Raw genomic sequence first — 23,828 nt, 5'->3', positions numbered from 1 at the left:
TGAAATGATTAGATTTTGGGGTCAAGAGGTCAAAGGGCCAAGTCTGTAATAGGTTTATAACTTGGGAACGGCTGAAGTGATCTGCTTCAAACTTGGTTCAGGTATGTATTATGATGTAAAGATTAACTGATTAAATTTTGTGGTCCCGAGGTCAAAGGCCAAACGTCAGAGGTCATGTCAGGTAAAAATGTGATAACGTGTGAACAGCTGAAGGGGTTTAAATTATAACTTGGTACAGGTATGTATCGTGATGTAAACATGAACTGATTAAATTTTGGGGTCAAGAGGTCAAAGGTCAGAGGTCATGTCAGGTAAAAATTGGGAACAGCTGAATGGATTTAAATCAAACTTGGCACAAGTATTATAATGTAATAATGTGGGCGGAGGCATATCGGTCAACCGTGGAAGAGTATTGTTCTAGTTATTATTTATTTTGTAAGGAGCAAAAGTGCCCGGTGTTGCTGGGCAAAGCAAGGTCACTTTGTGCCAGGAATATGAAGAGAGGAGAGAGGAGAGAGGAGGGGAAGTGAAGGGGGTGGGAGGAGATGGAGGAAGATAAGGGGAGGGGAAAGGGGGGGACAGGAAGAGAGAAGGGGAGAACGGGGAGGGAGAAGGTGTGGGAAGGGAGGGAAGGGGAGAGAGGGCAGATAATAGGGTAGGGGGAGAAGGAAGGGGTGAAGAATGGGGATTGGGAGGAATGGGGAAGAAAGGGGATGGGAAGGGGAGGGTTCTGAAAACCTGTCGGTTAAAACACTAAACCGTCTATTTAACATGTAAGCAATAATGGCAGAATTCCCCTCTTCCCCTCTGCACTATATTCTCCATATGTGAGGGTTGGCTGACTGATGTGACACATGCTGTGACAACTTGTATTGTGTGTGTGTGTGTGTGTGTGTGTGTGTGTGTGTGTGTGTGTCTGTGTGTGTGTCTGTGTGTGTGTTCTGATTCACCGACCACACCATCTGACCTACTGTGCTTTCAATTGGCATCAAGTGTGACCATTCCTCCAGAATGGTTTTACACTTTGACTTTCCCCCACCTCGACACCCCACCCCTCACAACCTCACCCCTTGCAAACCCCACCCAAACTCAGGTTCACCTGGGCAACGAGGTATGTCCCCCACTCGACCTTCTACCCCCATGGCCCCTCCCCTGACCCTTACCAACATGCTCCAGATTCTCTTCCCCCCAAATCCCACCCACACCCCAACAACCCCTCCCCCACTCCCTCACAATCCCCAAATACTCAGAATTCCTTGGGCATAGAATGGGTATCTTATCTCATTGTATCAAAACGGGCAAGCATGTGCCATCTTCGAGATAAATACTTCTGCCAGCGAAGCCTCAAAATTATATGATTCTCTGAAATTCTACAATATCATCAAGGTGTATTGTCCCTCAAAAACATCAGATTTCCCCCAAACTTATTTTTGTGCAAGTGTAAGAGCCTCAGGTGCATCCCTTAGTATAATCACATGTAACATAGATAAACCACGGAGGAAACATGTCATCTTGCCTGCACATCCGTGTGTGTAATCACTGGTTGCATTTGCCTGCAGAACACACAACACTGCGTTTTTCATTTTAAAACGTCCGTTTTCATTTTAAAACTCAAAAAGGGAACCATGAGGTCGTGGAGCCCGCAAGGCTAACCCCCGCTCTATCGGGAAAAATGGCCTTAAAACGATCATTCATTCATTCATTCAAGGGTCTTAAAGGGTCTTCAAAGATTGAAGTGGTCTCGGCAGTCTAAAGGGTTAAAAGGTACATTATATAATTAATTAATAGACATATGCAATTGATAAACACAAAAAGTATGACACACACACACACACACACACACACATCATCCATTCATAGTAGATAATTACAAGAACTGCATCGTGGGAAAGGCAAGAAAGCACAATCGTTAGATAACACACATGACATCTTCTCGGAAAGGAAGTTCAAAGGGAAGGGGAAAAAAAAACAGATGTGAGGAGAGGTAGGGTGGGGGAGCGGGGGAGGGAGCAAGAACGTGTGAAGCAAGGTGACATCCATTGTCAAGTTAGTATGTTCTCACAAATACTTTTATGTCACTGGACAATCTCGATACTTCAGACTCAGCTGCAGTTCTGGTGGACACATTCAAAAAGACCTTACATATGCGTTATGCAATGATGTCGGAGGGATTTCGTGGGTTGTACATTTTTGTTACAAAAACTCTTGCTGGATATGCCAGTTCCCGACAGGGACATTCTGAGCCAGCTTCGTTTGATCAGATTAAATATTATGCTAAGCTTATTTTGTGTACAGCACCTTTCCACAGGTTGCATCATATATGAGAGTGTGGCTGTGCCACCGATACAGTAAATGTAGATTAGGTTAGGAATTTGGAGCACACGATGACCTGCTCTTGAAAAAGTCACCATGGGATCTTTGACGTCCAGCAATCGATGCCAACAGACGGGACGAGACACCCAGCCTAACAGATCACCTGACAGACTCTGCTTGCTTATTGATGCAACACTCTGCTTGCAGAGCACGAACTTTGCGGTTTGTAGTCTGGGCAGGTCATGGACCCAGACTAGACAGTTAAAAGGCATGTGTGCTACTTCCGAGTTATCGTGCATGACGTACATGGACAATTATCAAGTAATATTGGACATGGAATTTACATCTGTCATTTCCGAATCTGGAGCAAAGTGCTGAACGAGGCTGCTTCTTGTGTCAAACGCTAACTGGATTTGAGTATTTCGGATTGAATTGCATTAAGTACGGCAGATAACACCCAGGAAAAAGAATCTGGCCTGCTGTTGCAGCCTCGTATTATCTTATTTTGACTATCTGATAAAAATTTAATCTGGTGATGCAATGTAGTTCTGTTTGCTAAATGCAGTTCCGTTTAGTTGTGTCCGGCTTGGAAAAAAACAACTCGTCTGGCACGTCCCTCTGATCATTTGAACATGCCTTGGGTGCCTCGAGAAAATTCAGCAAGGACTTTAATCAAAGAAGGGAGGTTACAAGTCATATCACGTAAACTTGCCTTGAGTGTAAGTGACAAGTGTAGGTTATTTATTTCACATTTGTAATTTTGAACATGTTTTTTGGGGAGGATTGCATAGGGGAGAAGGTTTACTGGTTGTTTATATCATGGATGTGAAGGGCATAAAGACAAAACTTAAATATTAATTGCTTCAAATAAAAAAACCTCACAAAACTAAAGGATGTTCTTCTCTTCCCATATTTAAATATTTGACAAAGGTTTGTTGCACGACGTTACACATTTTTGTATATTCTTTGCTTCCATTGCTGTTTTTTTTTGTTTGTTTGTTTGTTTTTCATTTTTACCTCTGCCAGCGAAAGTGGACGGGGGTTATGTATTCACCCCTGTTTATTTGTTTGTCTGTCTGTTTTTGGTTGTGAGCAGGATATCTCAAAAAGTTATGGACAGATTTGGATGAAACGTGGTGGACAGGTTGAGTGTGTGGCAAGAACTAATTAATTCGATTTTGGTAAAGATTCAAATCTGGATCTGGATATGAGAATTTTTAAATTTTTAGTGATTCTTCACCATTCAGAGGGCCAAAACAATGTACTGTACAAACAAACAACAACATGCATTTTAAGGCCATTTTCCCTGCGAGAGCGGGGGTTAGCCTTGCGGTCCCCATGACAATCTTCTCCATTTTGCCCTATTTCCTGCATCTCCCCTTGTTAACCCACTTTCCCGCATTTCTTCTTTCACCATCTTTAGCCAAGTCTTTCTCGGTCTTCCCCGTCCTCTACTTCCTTCACCATTCATTTCCATCATTCTTCTCAACCAGTCACTTTCATCCTTCCTCAACACATGACCAAATCATCTCCCTGTTCCTCTTCACAGCATCAATCACAGGCTCTATTCCCATCATCTTTCGCAATTCATCATTTGTCTTCCTCTCTCTCAACGATACTCCACACATCCACCGAACCATTCGCGCTTTCACCCTTTCCAGCCTTCATTGCTGCTCTACGTTCATTACCCATATCTCGCTCCCATAAATCATAACACTTCTCACACATGCAGCATACACCTTTCCCTTCAGCTTCAACGACACTCCCCTCATCATCAGCACACCACTCAGTTCCCGAAACTTCTTCCATGCACATCTCACTTGAGCAACCATTGCCGAGTCTGATTCCCCTTCTCCATTCAGCACGTCTCCGAGGTAGCAAAATGTTTTCACACCTTCCAGCTTCACGCCATCTCCAAGATCCAACTCAACATTTCCTCCATCTGCAGCTCCCTCTGTGCACACCTTACATTTGAATGTAGCTGCCACACTGGTTCATGACCCTCTCAGACCACTACATTTTTCATGAACCCACTCAGCGCACATTGTACATTGAATAGAGTTCACTCCGACACCCTTCCTGCACACGGCCACTTCCCAGTTCTTTCCACCTCACCACATGCTTTACCACTTGCCATTACCTTCGTCTTTCCGATATTCACCTTCAGACCTTTTGTCTCCATACATTCCTTCCACTTGTTCAATTTTTCCTTCAGTCCATCCATACTTTCCGCAATCAACACCAGATCATCTGCATACAACAACTCCCATGGTAAACCCTCCTTTACGTTCTGAGCCAGCACCTCCATCACGGCTACAAATAGTAGTGGACTTGGTACCGACCCCTGATGCACTCCCACCTTCACATCAAACTCACCACTGTTCCCGTCCTTCGTCCTTACAGCTGTGCGCGCTCTTTTGTACATTGCCATCACTACTCTGATCAACCATTCCTCCACTCCTAACTTCCTCAATGACCATGTTACTACTTCACGTGGAACCCTATCGAATGCTTTCTCCAGATCAACAAACCCAAGAAACAACTTCTTCCTCTTCTCCATATACTTCTCCTGCAACTGCCTTACAATAAAAAGCGCATCTGTCGTTCCTCTTCCTGGAATAAATCCAAACTGCATTTCGTCAATCTTCACTTTCTTCCTCATCCTCCTCTCCAACACCCTTTCCAATACCTTCATTCCATGCTCCAATAACTATATCGCTCGATACGAGCCACAGTCCAGATGGTCACCTTTCCACTTGTATAGAGGGACGAGGGTGCTCAGTTCCCAATCCACTGGAATGTGGCCTTCTTTCACCACCAGATTACAGATCTCTGTCATTCTCTTCACACCCCAACATCCTGCTGCCTTCAACATATCTCCCACAACTCCTGTCGGCCCTCCCGCTTTTCTACTCTTCATTGCTTTTATCGCTTTGGGCTTTGGTGTTGGGCTAGCGGCTAGGGTGCCGGCTTAGGATCCTAGGATCCTGGGTTCGAATCTCGGTCGATCGCCGAATTAATGCCAGGGGGGTTGACTCAGCCTGTCATCCTTCCGAGGTCGGCTAATTGAGTACCAGTTCACTGGTTATTCCCTGCTTGTCGTTAAAGGCGGCAAAAAGGGTTGGCGTCAGGAAGGGCATCCGGCCGTAAAACATTGCTTCAAAAAGGGGACCGAAAAACAACAACTACCACGGTCCCCGAAAAGGCCAACCCCCGCTTTGCGGGGAAAAATGGCCTCTAAACGGTGGTTTTTTTTATTGCTTTTATCGCTTCTTCAACTTCCTTCTCAGTTATCTTCTCTGCCGGTCCTAAAACTGGGTTACTCTCTTTGTTGCCATCCCATTCATTCTCTGCATTCAACAGCATTTCCATATATCTCTTCCATCTTCCTTTAATTCCATCTGGGTCCACAACGATTTGTCCCACTTCATCCTTCAAGCAACTCACCCCCATCACATCACACCTCTCTTTCGCTATCTGCTTTGCAATCATGAATACTGCTCTCTGACCCTCTTCCGAATCCAAGCGTTCTCCGAACATTTTCCTACATGCCTCCTGCGCCTTTGCTACCTCTTTCTTTGCAGCCTTCTTGGCTGCCTCATAACTTTCATGCTCTGCTTTTTCTGCCCCCGTACCCTTCGCCTTCTGCCACTCCTTGAACTTCTTCCTCTTCTCGTCAATCCTCTTTCCAACTTCATCATCCCACCACCATGTTTCCGAGTGCCTCTGTGGTCCTTTTGTGTCCATCCACATACCTCACCAACAGCTCCCAACAGACTATCTTTCATTGACATCCAACCACTTTCAAGCTCAACCACATCATCCTCTACCCTACTGAGCCTCTCTTTTAATGCCTCCCTTACTGTCACCTCTTTCAACCTCCACACCTTCATTCTCGGTTGGTACTTTACCCGCCGAGCTCTCCTCGCACCTTTCACCCTTATGTCGCAGACAACCAAGTGGTGCTGTGAAACAGCCTCCTCCCCCGGGATCACCTTTGTGTCCCGGAGGTGCCCCCTATCTCGCCTACGCACCATCAGGTAGTCAACGGTTGTCGTCGACCCACCTGACGTGTATGTAACAAGCTTATTATCATCTTTCTGGAACTGAGTATTACAAATCAACTCCATCAGCAAACTCCAAAATCCTTTCACCTTCTCCATTTCTCACACAATAACCGTAACCCCCATGAACTCCCTCAAAACCGTCCATACTCCTTCCCACATGTCCATTTAGGTCTCCTCCTACCACAACAACTTCCTCATCTTTCATGTTTTCCATCAGCTTCTCTATTTTACACCAGAACTTGTCCTTCTCTTCATCGCTCCGATCAACCTGCGAAGCATATCCCGAGATGACGTTCACCAAGAGCTTTCCAATCATCATTTTCACCATCATCAACCTATCACTCACTCTAGTCACACTCACCACACTGTCTACAAACTCCTCAGAAAACAGGACACCAACGCCATGCACGCCCTCCGGGCAACCCTTGCCACACAAACTTGTATTTCTGTCCCTGCCTACCCTTCACCATACTCACACCACTTCCCTTCCATCTCGTCTCTTGCACACAACATATGTCCACTCTTCTTCTGACCAATACTTCCACCACTTCTCCTGATCTCCCTGTCATTGTCCCTACATTCCATGTCCCAAACCTCAGAAACCGATCTCCACTTCGGGCATCAGACGTTTCGTCATCATAAATGGAGTGATTTCCACCCTTGCTTCCATCGGGTTCTCCACCTTGAGTTTTGACGAGAGGGAGTGGCGTCCCCCAAGGGGTGCTTCGGGCTGTATCCTGCCCATATGTGGTTGTAATTGTCATGGTTCTCTTTTTGAGGCAATGTTTTTCTGGCCGGATGCCCTTCCTGACGCCAACCCTTTTAGTCGCCTCTTACGACACGCAGGGATACGGTGTACCTATTCTAAACCGGGGTACACATCGGGAATGATAATTCCCGGTACAATGTACTGTATCGCATGATAATTCAAAATGTTGTGGATGGTTTTGGACAAAACGTGATGGGCAGGTTTGGTGTGAGACAAGGTCGACTTGATTAGATTTTTGTGATGGTGTGGATAGGGCTATTAGAATATTGGTGATTCTTCACCATTGAGAGATACTGTATGACCAAGAACGATATATATAGCACAATATCTTAAAACATTGTGGACGCATTATGACAAAACTTTGTGGAGGAGTTGGGTAGGTGATAATAACAAGCCAATTCGGATTTTGTGAGGATCCGGATCCAGATCCGGCCTGTCAGTGGGATACAAAACTTAAACTGTGCAGCCTGGTGGAGGTATGTGCTGTACCACATGCCGTTCTAGTTTGATATGGTTCATCTTTGCATTGTATGTAGGCCTTGCTTACTCTAGTATTGCTTAGTCATTATGCATCAGTCATCTTTACTCAAGTAAACCGAAAATATTTTGTTTTAATTTCACTTTTGTTAGCACTCGTTATTTGTGAAGATGTAGAACTTTGAAGAGGTAAGCGTTTGTTGTAATTGCCTGGAAATTTGGTATGTTGTCTGTGCCAGGGTGTAAGACCGTTTGTGCAGTTTATCTTGGACTCGACCCAAAACAAACCTCTGACACAGGAAAATGTCATGTAACACATGTCTGCATCACACTATCAATCTGGCATTTCCACATAATGCGAGTTGCGCTGACAATAATAAAAGGCCAACCTTGAAATACCAATAGTCAAAGGAGATGGATGCTCAAAGATTCTTGGGGTGGTGTTGTGCAGGTGGAGAAAAGGAAGTAAGGACAGATGAAAGGAAATACTTCTTTTTTTTTTTCTTTTTTTTTTTCTTTTTTTTTTTCTTTTTTTTTTTTTCTTCTTCTTTAATCTGACATCTATCTCAGGGCAGACAGAAACGAGGAGACCTAATTGGCAAACAGGAATTTGGAACCTTGTCGATGTATACTCTTTGAAAGATTGGTATAGTGTCGAAGGAGTTAATGGTCTCGCCATGCTCAATTTTGATTTAGCTCACTTTGGCAACAAATTTGACACTGTTGTGAATGCTCGGTTTTCCCCCCTTCCGCTCCCCCGCCACGTGACAAAATGTAAGCCAGAAAGGAATCTGCTTACATGCCAAACTTTAGGATTATGCGTTGATGTATGACTAAGAGTGCTTGTATCTACCAGCATAAAAATGTATCTTCCTATATTGCTGTCTGTTAGGAATTGGCTCAAATGGAAACAACATTAAAAATTTGCAATGGCCAGTCTAGAGCCCTAACTGAAGCTCAATTGAACCACTGGAGCATCTTGGAATCCCACCTGAGACCCGGTCAACACCGCAAAATCCACCACTACATGTGCACTTGCTCAGGAGGATTGGCTCTGTTTCTCCTGGTATCGATCTACATTTGGTACCAAGTGAAAGTTTTTAGTTACTGTAGATTCAACAACTTAGATAGTCATTCTAATAGAGATTGCATAAAAATTGGTGAAATAATCCTGAACGTTTCCTTCCTGTGCTAATACTTTCAATAATATTGTCCTATTCAGTGCTGAATAACATCGGCCACTGAACGGTTAGACCAAACTGGCTGTTACTCCCTTGGACATGTCAGACTAATGGTGGCTTTGAGTGCGCAGGAACGCAATAATCACATAAGGGTCTTGCCGCTTTTAAAATGGGGTTTATTTCAGAACAAACAACCAGGGAAGATAGACCTGATGGAGATTCGACAGAGGGATAAGGAAGGGAAGGATGGAATATGGAATGCATTAGATAAATAAATAATTATATACAATAAAATAGAATATATAGTGCCTCACACCAGACCCATTTACAGAAGGGAAAGGATAACGAGAAGTGGGTGGGGCCTTAGCTCTCTTGGTGTGCTGACGAATATGGAGACAAAATATTACCAGGCAGGCATGAACAGGCAAGCAGGTGACAAAACAGTACGACGAACCAGGGGAAATGAAAGCACATGGGCAGGAGGACGAACAGGCACATGAGCAGGCGAGCAAGATGACAAAGCAGGAACAGGGAGAAGGCAGGACGATGAAACAGGGTGACGAGCAAAGAACACTACTCCTCAGTAGCACGATCAACCTTCCACTCTCATTGTATATCTCCAACTACCTTCCCTCGCTCTCTGGACAACACTGCTCCTCTTGAAGCGATCCAAGCTTGTCCCCTCTAGGGGCAACGAACCTCCACCCCTCGGCAGGCAATCGTAACTCGTCATCCTCTCTCTCTTACCTGGACGTTGCCAAGGCCCCACCTTGGCGCCTTACCCAGTGATTACACAAAGCTGCACATACGATTCCTTTCATTGAACCTAAATTAATTATCGACAACGCATCATCCTTCGTATGATTCACATTTAAACAGGACAATCATTCCCTGATTATTACATAGAGATGGCTAACTACCCAAACACGGACCAAATGAACATACATTTGTAGCTGTTATTTGTCGTTTATACATTTGTAGCTTATGCATTTGTATAGGGATGATGTGTTACTGCGTAGATATTCTTACATATGCTTCATTCATGACTATTGAAGTAGACAAATCACAGCCCCTCCAAAATAAACAATATGCTATTTATTAATCTGGAACTTTTGAAATGATGTGATCTACCCCAGATTGCTCGGCGTGCATACGCAGAAACCCAAAGTAGTGAAGTTCATCGGGGTGTCCTGGATGTATTTCATGCCTGCCAAATAAGGATTGTAGCATGGGGCGACTAAAAACTTTTAAAGAAGGCAAAAATTATTGGAAAGCACTCGATAGAGCGCAAACGACCTGAGAGAAAGGGTTAGGCGTCTGCACAATGAAACAGTTGGAGAACTTCCTGATCAACTGGTGCAAAAAGGTTGATATCTTGCAGTCCGTATTGCAAAAACTCATGGCCACGTGGACAGGTGAAATGCCGGAGGTTCGTAGACTGGCGTGTTCTATCTAAACCTTTGTGCTTCTTCACACCGTTGGGAAGGTCATATCTGGGTCTTGTCAATGCACAAGGTAAGTTTAAAATGATGATATTTACTATTATTCATGTTTGGGAGGAGGGGTGCTATGGGAACTGAGAGCTGTTATAAATATATATTTTTTGTTTGCTTCTGGGACCACAAGAAATTATACTAGATTTTTGCATCTATTGGTAAAATAAGTTTGTGTGTGTGCGCGTGTTTGATGAAAAGTAGCGTCTTTTATTGACCCTCCCTCTGCAATTAAACCCGTTTGTATTTGTTCGATATTGAAACAAAACAATTTCTCAATTAACCTGGACTGGACACTGACATGACGTGACAGATCATGGTTGAGCAGTCAGGTCGTAGACTTGATAATTACTTAGGCCTCTGTAATGGCCTTCCAAAAGTGCTTTCCTGATGTCTCGTTGGTCATTTGTTTCTGCTGACCATGTGCAAAGCAACTCGTGGATCTGTATTGTGAATTGTTAATATCTGTACTTTTGTATATACTAATATATCTGTCTTATCCTTTTGCCTTTATTACACTGATCTACTTATAAAACAAGATAAAATAAACATACATTGTGATTATTTCGCGACAACCATGAACCATGCTCGTCATTGTGTCGATTTCTAATTTCCCAGATATTTGTTTAAAGCTGTTTCCAAGTTCAAATTGAAGGTCATTTGTAAACTGCAGTGGCTGTAGTTTGTGTGCCTAAACATTTGAGTGGAAACAGAACAGAGGCCTGGCTTGTGCGTATCACAGTAAAAAGCCAATAATGATACAGATCCCACTTTCATTCGCATAAATGCAGATCACGGCATCTTGAACAATATTATATCAAAACACAAACGATTTCTTTTTTTTTCTCTTGAGGCGTGGGTCACATTTGGTTTGACGATACATTTTGCCTTTTTTTTTTTTTTGTATACAAGATCGAGGCTTTGCTCTAAAATTGTCATGTAACGATATACCAACATGTTGTTCTTTCTAGAGAGAATGGCTTAGGCTTGATTGGAGACTAGAATGCTTACATCAGGAGGAGCTGGAGCATCCAACACAGTTAGGCCGAACCTACATTTCCTTTGTTTTTCCCTGAAAGTTCATAATCGTAAGTTTATTCATGGTGGAGATGGGAGTATTTTGAGCATTGTCTACACTCTACAGTCTGCTCTATGCACCAATTTGTCTCTTTTGAAATACTGGATGATACCGCCTTAAATGCATACTTTGTGCATGCTGGGTAAGAGGCTGAATACAAAGAGGACCTGAATACAAATATAGTGTTTGAATAGAGACTGGTGTCAAATCCGTGCTTGTAGTTAACTCCGCCACCGAAGGTGCACAGTGTTATGTTTTCACCTGTCTGTCTGTCTGTGAGCAGGATATCTCAAAAAGTTATGGATGGATTCGGCCGAAATATGGTGGACAGGTCGGGTGTTTGAAAAAGACGAATTGATTCGATTTTAGTGACGATCCTGATCTGTTTACTCAAATTTGTAGTGATTCTTTGCAATTGAGAGATCAGGCCAAAAATGATACGTAGGACGATATTTCAAAAAGTTGTGGACGGGTTGTGACAAAACTGGGTGGATGAGTTGGGTAGTTGACAAGAACCAGCTGATTAGATTTTGGTGAGGATCCGGATCCACATCCGGCCTATCAGTGGGATACAAAACGTAAACGCTTCGGCCTGGCAGAGGCATGCGCTCTCCCGAGTGCCATTCTAGTTGCTCTTGTGGAGCTAGGCACTCATCACTCGAGGGTGATGTAATAACACCTGCGTGCTCATTTGTTTTTAAACATGTGGATTATGCCGCAGATTCTAATTTACACACAATTGAAATGGAATTTCTTTGACGCAAGCACTGTCTTAGCCTTCAATTTGTGGTTTACATTGTTTATCATTGCAGTGAGAACCGTAATTAAAAACTGAAACTCCCAAAGGTGTTGTTCACCTTTTGAGGCACGTCACTATCCTGGCAGACTTTCACCCTCGTGTCCAACTGAAGCCAGCACCGTGTTAAAGCCATAGAGGTGCACGTGTTTGGAAAAGAACAAACGTTTTCTCTGCCATTATGTTTTCAGTTTGTCCGTCTGGCTGTCCGTCCATGACAGTTTTTCGTTGCTGTGCCAACTTAAGAACGGCTAAAAGGGACTTCGTCAAACTTGGTACAAGTATGTACAATGACGCAAAACTGATTAGATTTTTGGGTTAAGTGGTCAAGGCTCAGAGGTCCCGTTGGGTAAAAATTCTGCTACCGTGCGAACTTGTGAACCAGTGATGTGATTTTGACCAAACTTGGTATAAGTATCTAAATATCTATAAAGCTCAGTTGACTTTTTGCTCCACTAAATAACAGCGAAACGGAGTTGAGTAAAAGGGTGAAAATTCTACAGATGCTGTGATACATAACTACCTCTGTCGGTTTGAATGTTTGAAAGAGAATAGACGTCTGGATCAATTTTTGAATTAAATTTAAATCCCGATTTATATATATATATATATATATATATAAACGTGAGTTGTCTGTGTGTGTCCGCGTTTTATTCAGAGATGGCTGAACGGATCTTCATCAAACTTTCAGATGTTCATCAGTGAGTGCCTGGGAGTGTTATAGGCCAAAAAAACAAAAACAATTGAAAAAAAAAGTTCGTTTTTTTGGAGTTACAAAAAAATAAAAAATCGCTCGATAGTGTCGAAGCCTTTTTAAATAAAGTTCGTTTTTTTGGAGTTACAAAAAAATAAAAAATCGCTCGATAGTGTCGAAGCCTTTTTAAATTAATGACAGTTATATACAAGTACACATTCGCATAAATAAATACAAAACAATTGCCAGACATTTGAATACAAATAAATCAAACAATTCCGGAAGTGTACGAATTTGGTAGTATGGCTTCTTCTTCCTGATCGGCATCACATTTAACTCAGAAACGTGAGCCACATTCACTCAAACGTGAGCCACATTCACTCAAACGTGAGCCACATTCACTCAAACGTGAGCCACTCCCCCTTCCTCTCCTGCCTCCCTCCTCCCCTCCCCTTCCCCCCTGCTTCCCCCCTCCCCTTCCCCCACTCCCCTCCCCTCTCCCTCCTCTCCCCCTCCCCTTCCCCCCCCTCCCCTCCCCTTCCCCCCCTCCTCCCCCCTCCCCTTTAAGATATAAATTCTCTGTAAAAGAGCTTCCACTTATGACAGCACCCCTTCCCCCTCTCCCCACCCTTCCCCCCTCCTTCCCTCCCCCTCTCCCCCTCCCCTCCCCCTCTCCCCCTTCCCCCCTCCCCTTCCCCTCCTCCCCTCCCCTTTAAGATATAAATTCTCCGTAAAAGAGCTTCCAATTCTGACTACTCCCCTTTCCCCCTCCCCTTCCCTCCCCTTCCCCCCCCCCCCCCGTTCCCCTCCCCTCGGCAACGCCGGGTACTTCTGTTAGTATATTATGATGAAAAGATGAACTGATTACATTTTGGTGTCAAAGGTGAGGAGTGAGGTGATTTTGGTGAGGTCACAAGTCATATCAGGTGAAAATGTGATACTTAAGAACAGCTGCTGGGATTTAAATCAAACTTGGTACAATTATGTATACTAGGGCATGCCCGTACTATATATAAGCTAGGACGTGCCCGTACGTGGGTGCCCGTTCCTTGCCAAAAAAAAAAAAAAAAAAAAATTTGTGTAGGGGTGTGTGTGTGTAAACATCCTAGGGCGTGCCCCGTACGTGGGTGCAAAAAAACATGCGTGCAAACAACAACAACAAAAAAAAAACTTTGAAGCCACGTGGCAGTAACGACCACAGAACCCCCCCCCCCCTCTATTTACATGAATGGTTTGGTCCATTCGCAACGACCACAGAACCCCCCCCCCCCTCTATTTACATGCAATGGTTTGGTCCATTCGCAACGCCAAAGCGAACGGCGAACGGCTAAATCGCCATAGCTCGGTAAGTACTTGTCCGATTAATTTCAAACCTTGGGAAAGGCACATCCTCGGGTCCTCAGCAATATACCTGGCAAGTTTAAAGTATATCGGACCCGTGGTTGTCGAGAAACAGCGGTCACAGACAAACAAACAAACGTACAAACGTACAAACAAACAGAGATTACTGGAATTATAGATAGACTAGGGCATGCCCGTACTATATATATGCCCGTACTATATATCTATCTAAAATTATATCTCCCCCCCCCCCTCTATTTACATGAAATGGTTTTGGTCCATTCGCAACGCCAAAGCGAACGGCGAACGGCTTGCGAGTACAGTGACAATCCCCCCCCTCTATTTACATGAATGGTTTGGTCCATTCGCAACGACCACAGAACCCCCCCCCCCCCCTCTATTTACATGCAATGGTTTGGTCAAAAGCGAACGGCTTCCGGAGTTTGGTAAAGAAATCGCCATCGCGTGCACAAACGCGCAGGAAAGCGAATGAATCGCAAATTCGTTTTTATTAGTTTAAAACGTAGTTTAACGCCAACATAGTTTGCAAACGTGAAATAAATGAATACGCTCTCAAATGTGCCATCCGAGGCAGAGTGTGTCCTCCACGTTCGGCACACGCGATCGTTCGCTGCTCTCTGATTGGTTGAATCGTTTTTTGGACATAGCTCGGTAAGTAATTGTCCGATTAATATGAAACCTTGAAAAGGCACATCCTCGGGTCCCCAGCAATATACCTGGCAAGTTAAAAGTATATCGGACCCGTGGTTGTCGAGAAACAGCGGTCACAGACAAACGTACAGACAGAGATTACTGGAATTATAGATAGATAATCATCATCTGGTCGATCTCGATCGGACACTACTGACCATCTTTTTCCCTTGTTCTCTTCTCGCCATCGCTTCAGGGAGGTCACGCCTGTTGATTTTGTGTCGCGTTCCAGTTTATCGATGAAGGTTGTAGCGGGTCGTCCTCTTGAGAGAAGTTGGTCTTGTATCAGAGTATTTCATATATCCCCAGAGTATCTCATGGTCTTGAGACCATGATAAGGTTCCAGAAAAGTACCATCTTGGGCCATCTCTCGATCACTTCTCCAGCAGTGCCCACTTAACCTGAGATATTTCTGAAGTAGTGACTCCGATACTCTGGGGATCTTTCATACAGCTGTTCGTTAGTCCATTGTGCTCTCCATGAAATGTTGACTGTTGAGTGATGCCTTCAATAGTCTGGTGTATACACCATCGAGCCGTTTGGACAGAGTGTTGGTCATCGTCCAAGTTTCTGCTCCGTACAGGAGAAGTCTCTCGACAGTGGCGCGGAAGAAGTGATCCTTCAATTCTCTGCATAGGTCGCACCTCCAAACAACATTCATCCTTGCTGACGCTACCCAGGCTTTCGCAATCTGGACCTCCATGTTCTTCGCAGTGTTGTCAACGTATGACCCCAGATATTGGAAATCTGGGACACACTTCAATTTGGTACCACTGAGAGAGATGAGATCACCAATGTTGCCAAACGACATGAACTCGGTCTTTTCTTCATTGATGGTGAGGCCGACTTCTGCGGCTGCACACAAGTGTGTATAATGATGTGATAATGTGGACGGAGGCATATTTGTCGATGTTGCGACGTCGAAGAGTGCCTTTCTAGTTTTATATTTACTCCAGTGTTTTGTAAGAAGAGTGGGGTGACAGAGGGTTCATGTAAGAGTGAGGTGAGAGAGGGTGAAAATAAAAGGCTTTGGAAAACTGATAGTGGGACAGTGGGGTAACATGGACAAAAGTGAGGAAATGGGCAGGAAAAGAGAAGAGGGGAGTAAACAGTGACCTACATGTAAGATTGTCGAATGAGGAAGGGGTAAGGTGGGTACAAAACTCCGGTGGAGTTCGGTGGGAGGGCAGGGAGGGGGAAATGCCCCACCTTAATTTTTTTCAATCTATCTATAATTCCAGTAATCTCTGTACGTTTGTACGTCTGTACGTTTGTCTGTGACCGCTGTTTCTCGACAACCACGGTCCGATATACTTTTAACTTGCCAGGTATATTGCTGGGGACCCGAGGATGTGCCTTTTCAAGGTTTCATATTAATCGGACAATTACTTACCGAGCTATGTCCAAAAAACGATTCAACCAATCAGAGAGCAGCGAACTATCGCGTGTGCCGAACGTGGCGGACACACTCTGCCTCGGATGGCACATTTGAGAGCGTATTCATTTATTTCACGTTTGCAAACTATGTTGGCGTTAAACTATGTTTTAAAACTAATAAAAACGAATTTGCGATTCATTCGCTTTCCTGCCGCGTTTGTGCACGCGATGGCGATTTCTTTACAAACTCCGGAAGCCGTTCGCTTTGGACCAAACCATTTCATGTAAATAGAGGGGGGGGATTGTCACCGTACTCGCAAGCCGTTCGCTTTGGACCAAACCATTTCATGTAAATAGAGGGGGGGGATATAATTTTAGATATAGATATAGTACGGGCAATGCCCTAGTAGCTTACAATTTAGATAAAAACATCCCTTACTTTAAACGTGAGTAAAAATAATGAACGTAAACTGTTGTGATTTCACGTACACTGTAACTACACTAACAAACGGTAATTTTGTAAGTCAGACCTAGCTACCCATTATTAATATTAAACCCTTGCCCCCCCCAAATAGAGAAGTCAAACTACACCTATGGTACAAAATATCATGGGTAAGTCGGTGGTTGACGAGATGGTACACCACTTGCTTGAAAACTGGGAGTGAAGACTAAAACTGAAATGCCTCAGGAATGTTTATTCTCCCCGGGCTGGAATTCCCTCACCCCCACTCCCCTTCCAGTGTGGTTGATATTACATCAATAACTTTTGTAAGTTAAATCGTATTTGTATAATGACCATCATGAAATGGAAAACGTGATGTCATTTCACTCTTTGCCTTTGGTAATTGCAAGTCTGTGAGTTTGTTTGTTGGCATTGAAAAGCTCAGCTCTAACCAGGTCTTCCCTTTTTTTTTTTCCCAGGACAGGCTGCAGCATGATGGGGGTTATTGGATTTTCTAAAATAATTTTTTGCTTTCAGATTAGGAAAGGGTGCACGTGATGGAAAGAGATTAGGAAAGAGTGTGAAACAGATATATTTGAGGGTGCATGTTGTCTTTTCGCATGCAGGTATGCTGGGTTACGGGTCTAGCCAAGGCCGCCGTGCATCAGCTTACTTGCAGCCTCGCCTCTGAGAAAAGTGGTCTACCTGGAGGAGTGACTGTGTTGGCCATCTTGCCGTGAGTGTGTCTATCATGCAGGGTTTCGCGGGCCCTTACTTGAACTGAATCGTCAGCAGTGACTTCTGCCTAGTTTAAGACTCAGTGTGATGAACATGTTTGAGTATTTCTTTGAATTGGAGTCCAAAGTTGTGATGATCCACTCAATAGCATGCTCAGAGAAGCACCACATTTCCTGACTCGTATGAAGTTTATAATCTTCTTTTTTTTTTAATCCATATGGATTCAGGCCTGGTAATTCGTCAATTTCTGGGAATTCCCGTCCATTAGGTCTACGTGCCATATCGATGAATTGTGGTGGCAATGTTAACACTACTCGTGATTAATTTGTTATTCTGTTCTCAGAGTCACTCTGGATACACCAATGAACAGGAAGTTTATGCCGGATGCCGATTTTGGCTCGTGGACGCCACTCGAGTTTTGTTGCAGAGTGAGTGCATTGATTCATCCCTTACGTTAATATTTCAACTACTTGTGTGACAACTGGGTACACTCACTTCCGGAGATTTGTGGATTCGCAAGCGCTGCAGTAACTTTGTTTTGAACTTTGCCCAGCCAAATAAATACGATATACAATATATTTAAAAGAAATGATGCATCAGATACTGCCTTTTATTTATTTATTTTTACTACTAATTTGCATCCTGACATGGCACTTGCAAGCTTGCAGAGTCATACAAAAAGTCACGTGTCTTGTCAGAAGTCACTTGTCTCTTTTCATGGAAAAAGCCATCCTTATATATTCCTTCCTGTGCAAGAGCAACGTAAATGGAAGAGCAAGGTTGTAGTGATAGTGGGGTAGTGGGGCAACAACGGGACACACCAGCAAGGGGATAGGAAAGGAAGACTGAGGGAAAAGGGAAGGAAACACTGAAACCAGCATGGGAAAGGGTTGGGTTTGGAAGAGTTGATGGGGGGTAATAAAGATGAAGATAAAGATAGAGGTCAGGATTGCAAATGACCAGAGGCGACAGTGCACAGCCTGCTTGTTTGTAACCCAGGGGGAAAGAACAGCCTCTGGAAGATGGAAGAAGTGAGGAACAAAGTTAGAGTGCAGTGCAGTCAGCTGGGTTTTTGGAAGTTTAACCAGATTGGGTTACTGGAAGAACGAATCAATACTTGAGTTGCTGGGGAAGGGCAGAAGACAGAGCAGAGGGAGCAATATTGGAGAATAGGTGGTAAAAGATGGAGAACCGACTGGCCTTCAATGTGAAAGCAACAAACCTTGTACTTCGACCTTGTCGTGGGATATTCCAATAATGTTAAGGCCTTTACATTCCACAGGATCCAAGAGAGACAGGTGTGATGCTGGGGCACCAGGCAATTGGGGCAAGCAGCACTCCATTAAGCTATGTACAAAAACCTTGTCGACTGATGCACAAGGGAAAGACTTGGATCAACGGAGGATGCCCAGTCTGTGGGTGGCTTTGGAGGCCAGATTTGCTATGTGGTTGGCTCAGGAGAGATCATGGCTGATGGTGAGGCTGAGAAGTTTACGAGACTGGACCTCTTCCAGGCGCTTACAATGCAAATAGATAGGTACGTTTGTTTGATGATCCTTCTGGAGCGATGGGATGAGACGATGAGAATTTTCCAGGATAGAAGGACATGTTCCATTTATCAGAGCAACATCTAATCAATTCCAGTTCGGCAGGGAGTGACGCAGCTGTAGTCTGCCGAGCAGTGGGATGGGGTATTGTATGACACAATGTGGAGTCATCTGCAAAGGGGAAGAGAGGGTTTTCCAGAGTATCGGTGAGGTCAATTATATATACTAGGGCATGCCCGTACTATATATATATCTAAAATTATATCCCCCCCCCTCTATTTACATGAAATGGTTTGGTCCATTCGCAAAGCCAAAGCGAACGGCTTGCGAGTACGGTGACAATCCCCCCCCTCTATTTACATGAAATGGTTTGGTCTATGAAAGGGTTTGGTCCATTCGCAAAGCCAAAGCGAACGGCTTGCGAGTACGGTGACAATCCCCCCCCTCTATTTACATGAAATGGTTTGGTCCAATTCGCAAAGCCAAAGCGAACGGCTTGCGGAGTTTGGTAAATAAATCGCCATAGCTCGGTAACTACTTGTCCGATTAATATGAAACCTTGAAAAGGCACATCCTCGGGTCCCCAGCAATATACCTGGCAAGTTTAAAGTATATCGGACCCGTGGTTGTCGAGAAACAGCGGTCACAGACACACAGACAAACACACAGACAAACACACACACACACAGAGATTACTGGAATTATAGATAGATTAGGAACAAGACTAGGCCCAACACAATGCCTGGGGGAACTCCACTGGTAGAGGGGGGGAGGTTTCCATTGACAGCAACACGTTGCTTGGCAAGCAAAGAGGATGCAAGATGATATAGAATGCCCAATATATTCTAACCTCTTGATTGAAATTTAGCGCCTCCAACCATTGCTAAGAGCGGAACAGAAGCATGCCCAGAGTTGTGACTCGGACAGAATCCAAACTGATGGTATGAGATCAAGCTGTTAGAAAACGGGAAAGACTTCACATGGGAAGCAATGATGGATTTCATGACTTTCCTTTTAATTGGAAGTAAACCCCCTGGTCTGTAGTTGATATGATCTGTTTTTGCAACTTCCTTGTAGACCGGAGTGATGTTTGCTGATTTCCTCCCTGCGAAAAAAATCAGACTGAATAGCGCAGATAAAGGTGAAGCAAGAACAACAGAGCAAAATTTGAGAACATGGGCACTGATGCCATTGGGGCCTGTTGTCGAAGCAGGGCCTCGGCCAGACAGTACTATTGCTACCGTCTCGCATGAGAAGGATAAAGTCCAGTATATAATGGGTACGTCGGAGTAAGATGTGGACGTAGATGGATGGATTAGGTACACGACATTTGGAGACAAAAATTGAGTTTAGACATTCTGCATTATCCTTGGCAGAGTCTTTAGTACTGCTGGTTTGAGAAAAGGGATGGGATGGAGGGGGAACAAATACCAGAGGCTTGACAAGGTGCCATCATGACTTGGAGGAAGGAGACTTTCGTGCAAATCTACAGGTTAATCTCTTTAACCAGTGTTTTCTTGTGCCCAAGAAAGATCATGGTTGATAGTGAGAAACCTGTGGGGGACAAATCACGGAAAGAGCAGAGGTTGCAAGACCACAAAGGAGGTTGTCGAAGACAGAGGCCACTAACCTGCCTGTGATGGTTAATTGGTAGGCCCAGAGACTCAGCTTCATCATGGGAGATTCCATTGATCTTGAAGGTCTTGGTTTCCATGACATCAGGCTGAGCAAGGTTTGAGGCAGGGGCACAAGCCCAGAGGAGAGAGCATTACTCCACCAACATGCGGATGAAGACCTAGGTAGATAAGAGTGTTGGAGTGCCAAAGAAGGACTTCGTGCTACGGAGGATGCCTAGTGGGTAACTGGCTTTGGAGGACAACTTTGAAATGTCGTTTGCCCAAGAAAGATCATGGTTGATAGTGAGATCTCGCAGTTTGAGTGACTAAACTTTCTCAAGAAGATTGCTAAGAAAGTAGATGGGAGGGTTTTCAATACCGTCCTTTCGGAGAGTGAGTGTGGGAGATTTATCGGTGTTGAAAGATTTATTCCAAGTGTTTGACCAGTTTCTAATTTTTTTTTTTCAAGGTCTAAAGAGAGGGAAGAGGCTGCAGCTTGCCTGTCTGAAGGATGAGGGATGTCACGGCAGAGGGTGGAGTAATCAGCGAATAGATAAAGGGGATTTTCCATGCTGGTGTCAAGTCAATACCTCCAATGGACCAACCCTATAGAGACATCATTGATGAAAATCAGGAATAGGATTTGGCCCAGAACACTGCCTTGGGGCACTCTAGCCTTGACAGGGAGAGGAGATGAAAGGATTCCATTGAGACCCACATGTTGTCTGCGATAGTTGAAAAAGTCGGTAACCCAAGAGTGGAGTTGGCCTTGGATGCCATATGCAAAGAGTTTGAAGAGCAAGGCGGGATGCCAGACGTAAAAAGCACGAGATATGTCGAGAGAGACGACCCTCAACTCATGTCTGACATTGAAGGCCTCCATCCATTGTTGAGGAATGGGAGTCTGTCAGGATAGAAGGACATGTATGTGAAAGAAGAAGATGACTTGCATTATGAAGACATTCCTGACCTTCACTTGAGACTGGTATTGTCTTACCTGCTCCACGTTAGTGTTGATTAAAAATGATGACTTTAACTTTATTGGACTAAGAATGTTTTCTTTTTTCATGTTTCCCCTCCCACAGTAAATACTTTAATCAAATAGTTTTTTAAATTATGTTGATAAAGATTTTGTTGTTGTTGTTGTTGTTGTTGTTGTTTAGTCATCAGAATGAGAAGAAAGGGATGTTTGACAGTTGAGAATGCAGCTGGAATTTTTTTTTAATATGGAGTAATCCAAGAGAACTCACCTTTTGGTTTTAATCAGTGGTGAAAGGTGCACATTTCTGTAAACATTAAATATTGAGCACAACTCATTTGATATGAAACATTGCAGCAGTCCAAGGAGAAACCAGATAAATCATTAAGTTGACACTGCCTTGGGCATACACAGCAGCTGCCTACTTATCCACATGACAATAGACGGTGGCTTCTGACAACAGGTGATGAGACTGATGCGGAGCAGGATATAATACTTACAATGGCAATCGGATGACCAGGTGGTACAGTTGCGTGAATCCTTGGTGCCACCACGTCAGCATTTTCTTGACCTCTGCAGGATAGTTGTGGCCGCACAGACTTTTGAACAATTTAGTCCCCACCTCGAGTGGCCTTAGAGGCTTTGTGACGGGTGATATCTCATTAAAAAACAGAATCTGGAAATTGTATTTGGTAGTTGCTTTTCACTGTGGAAAAATATCACTGTACTTGATGTTGATGTAAGCTGGTCTTCATTGATTCAGCATATGAGATTTTGGTCATGGGTGGTTCTTCTTCTTTTGTATACAGCACACTGCTATGAGTCATCATTGGCTAAAGGGTGTGGCTGTTTCACTAATGCAGTGCCCCCTGTAGGTTCGGGCAGGGATTTGGAATTTGGCCAGGGTGCCAGCAATAGCTCGCCTGCTCTTCGGGATGGACATCGTGGGATCTTTAACGTCCACCAACTATTGCTGGCAGACAGAACGTCTGGTTTAACGCCCTTCCAAGAGACGGCACACACATTGATGCCTCACCCTGCCTGTGATACACCAGGATGACAGCTTATAGCTGGGTTGAGATTCAAATCCAAGCTAGACTGCTTAGAGGCGAGTGTGCATACCTCTAGGGCCTAGGCCATCCTGCCAGCCCTGTGTGATGGGTCCAACAAAAGGCAAAAATATTGTTTTAGGTTATAATTTTTCATTTGAAGACTGAAATTTTTATGTGTCCAACTTGTTTTGAATTACATTGTGGTATGAGGCAATATTTTGTACTGGACCCCATAAATCTGACCTTTTAAGAAATTAGATTAGAACTGAGAGGTATCATACTACTCTTTGAGCTCACCTGGCCATTCTCGCCTTTGGGCTTCACAGGCAAGGTGTTGTTGCATCAACCAGAATTTGGGACTTGATACCGAGGTGGATGTTAAAGACCCCACAGTGTCTTGAGCAAAGAGTCGGCCATTTCGTGCTGGCACCCAGAGCAAGTTCCAAATTGCTACCCTAACCTATAAACACTGCATCGGCGACAGCCTCGGTGATGATGCATCCACTGGGCCAGATTCGTAATTGAACACCCGGCGAAGATGCATTCGTTACCTAAATAATGGATTACAATGCCCGTTGATGCACTATAATGGATCCCTGTCACAAATGCATTGCTGGGCCTGCCGCGAGACTGCAACCTTGCACCGGTGTAATTGAGGACGTTGATAATTGATTTTACGGTGATAATGTTGTACTTTTACATCTCAGGACTCTGCACCAGTGGGCAGTGGGCAAAGGCCGTCCTACTACGGGCAGTCTCATCCAGTTCATCACAGCCTCGGGCAAGACCGAGCTCGTTCCTGCACATCTCTAAGTAATCCTGTCTGTGGCCTTGAGTTTCATGCCTTTCAGCATTTGTCCCAACATCTGCTAAGTTTAATAGTTTGGAGATCACTGCCTTTAATGAATCGTCATCAAATGTGGATGGTGTTTTGTCAAGCCTCTGGGTTGTGTAATGTAATGAAATTGTGTACATCCTGAAGTAGCGCCACCAATAGTTTGCCTTCCCTGACGCCAGATCTGATGATGTCAAAATGAATCGAGGATAATGGCCTCGTCAAGATTCACATGATGATTGCAATCGAATTTACTGTCTCTTGTAATACCAAAAGATCCAAGAAAGTAAAAATTTACTGTCATTGTTTCTTCAACGTATTC

General features: G+C 44.1%; 1 protein-coding gene across 1 annotated transcript in view; it reads left to right on the top strand.

The window, feature by feature from the left end:
* Window positions 1-23,621, top strand: part of QDPR (quinoid dihydropteridine reductase) — a 55,268-nt gene extending 31,647 nt beyond the window's left edge. Inside the window, 5 exon segments of the mRNA XM_078772394.1 lie at window positions 17,366-17,379; window positions 17,381-17,475; window positions 17,821-17,897; window positions 20,835-20,841; window positions 23,379-23,621. Of these exon segments, the coding sequence (XP_078628520.1) occupies window positions 17,366-17,379; window positions 17,381-17,475; window positions 17,821-17,897; window positions 20,835-20,841; window positions 23,379-23,484 (299 nt within the window). The 3' untranslated portion in view covers window positions 23,485-23,621.
* Window positions 23,622-23,828: the final 207 nt, after the last annotated feature.

Source organism: Myxine glutinosa, chromosome 2 (genome assembly GCF_964187855.1).
Source record: "Myxine glutinosa chromosome 2, kmMyxGlut1.1, whole genome shotgun sequence".
Classification (NCBI taxonomy): Eukaryota; Metazoa; Chordata; class Myxini; order Myxiniformes; family Myxinidae; genus Myxine; species Myxine glutinosa.
This window is presented reverse-complemented; position numbering and strand designations above follow the sequence as displayed.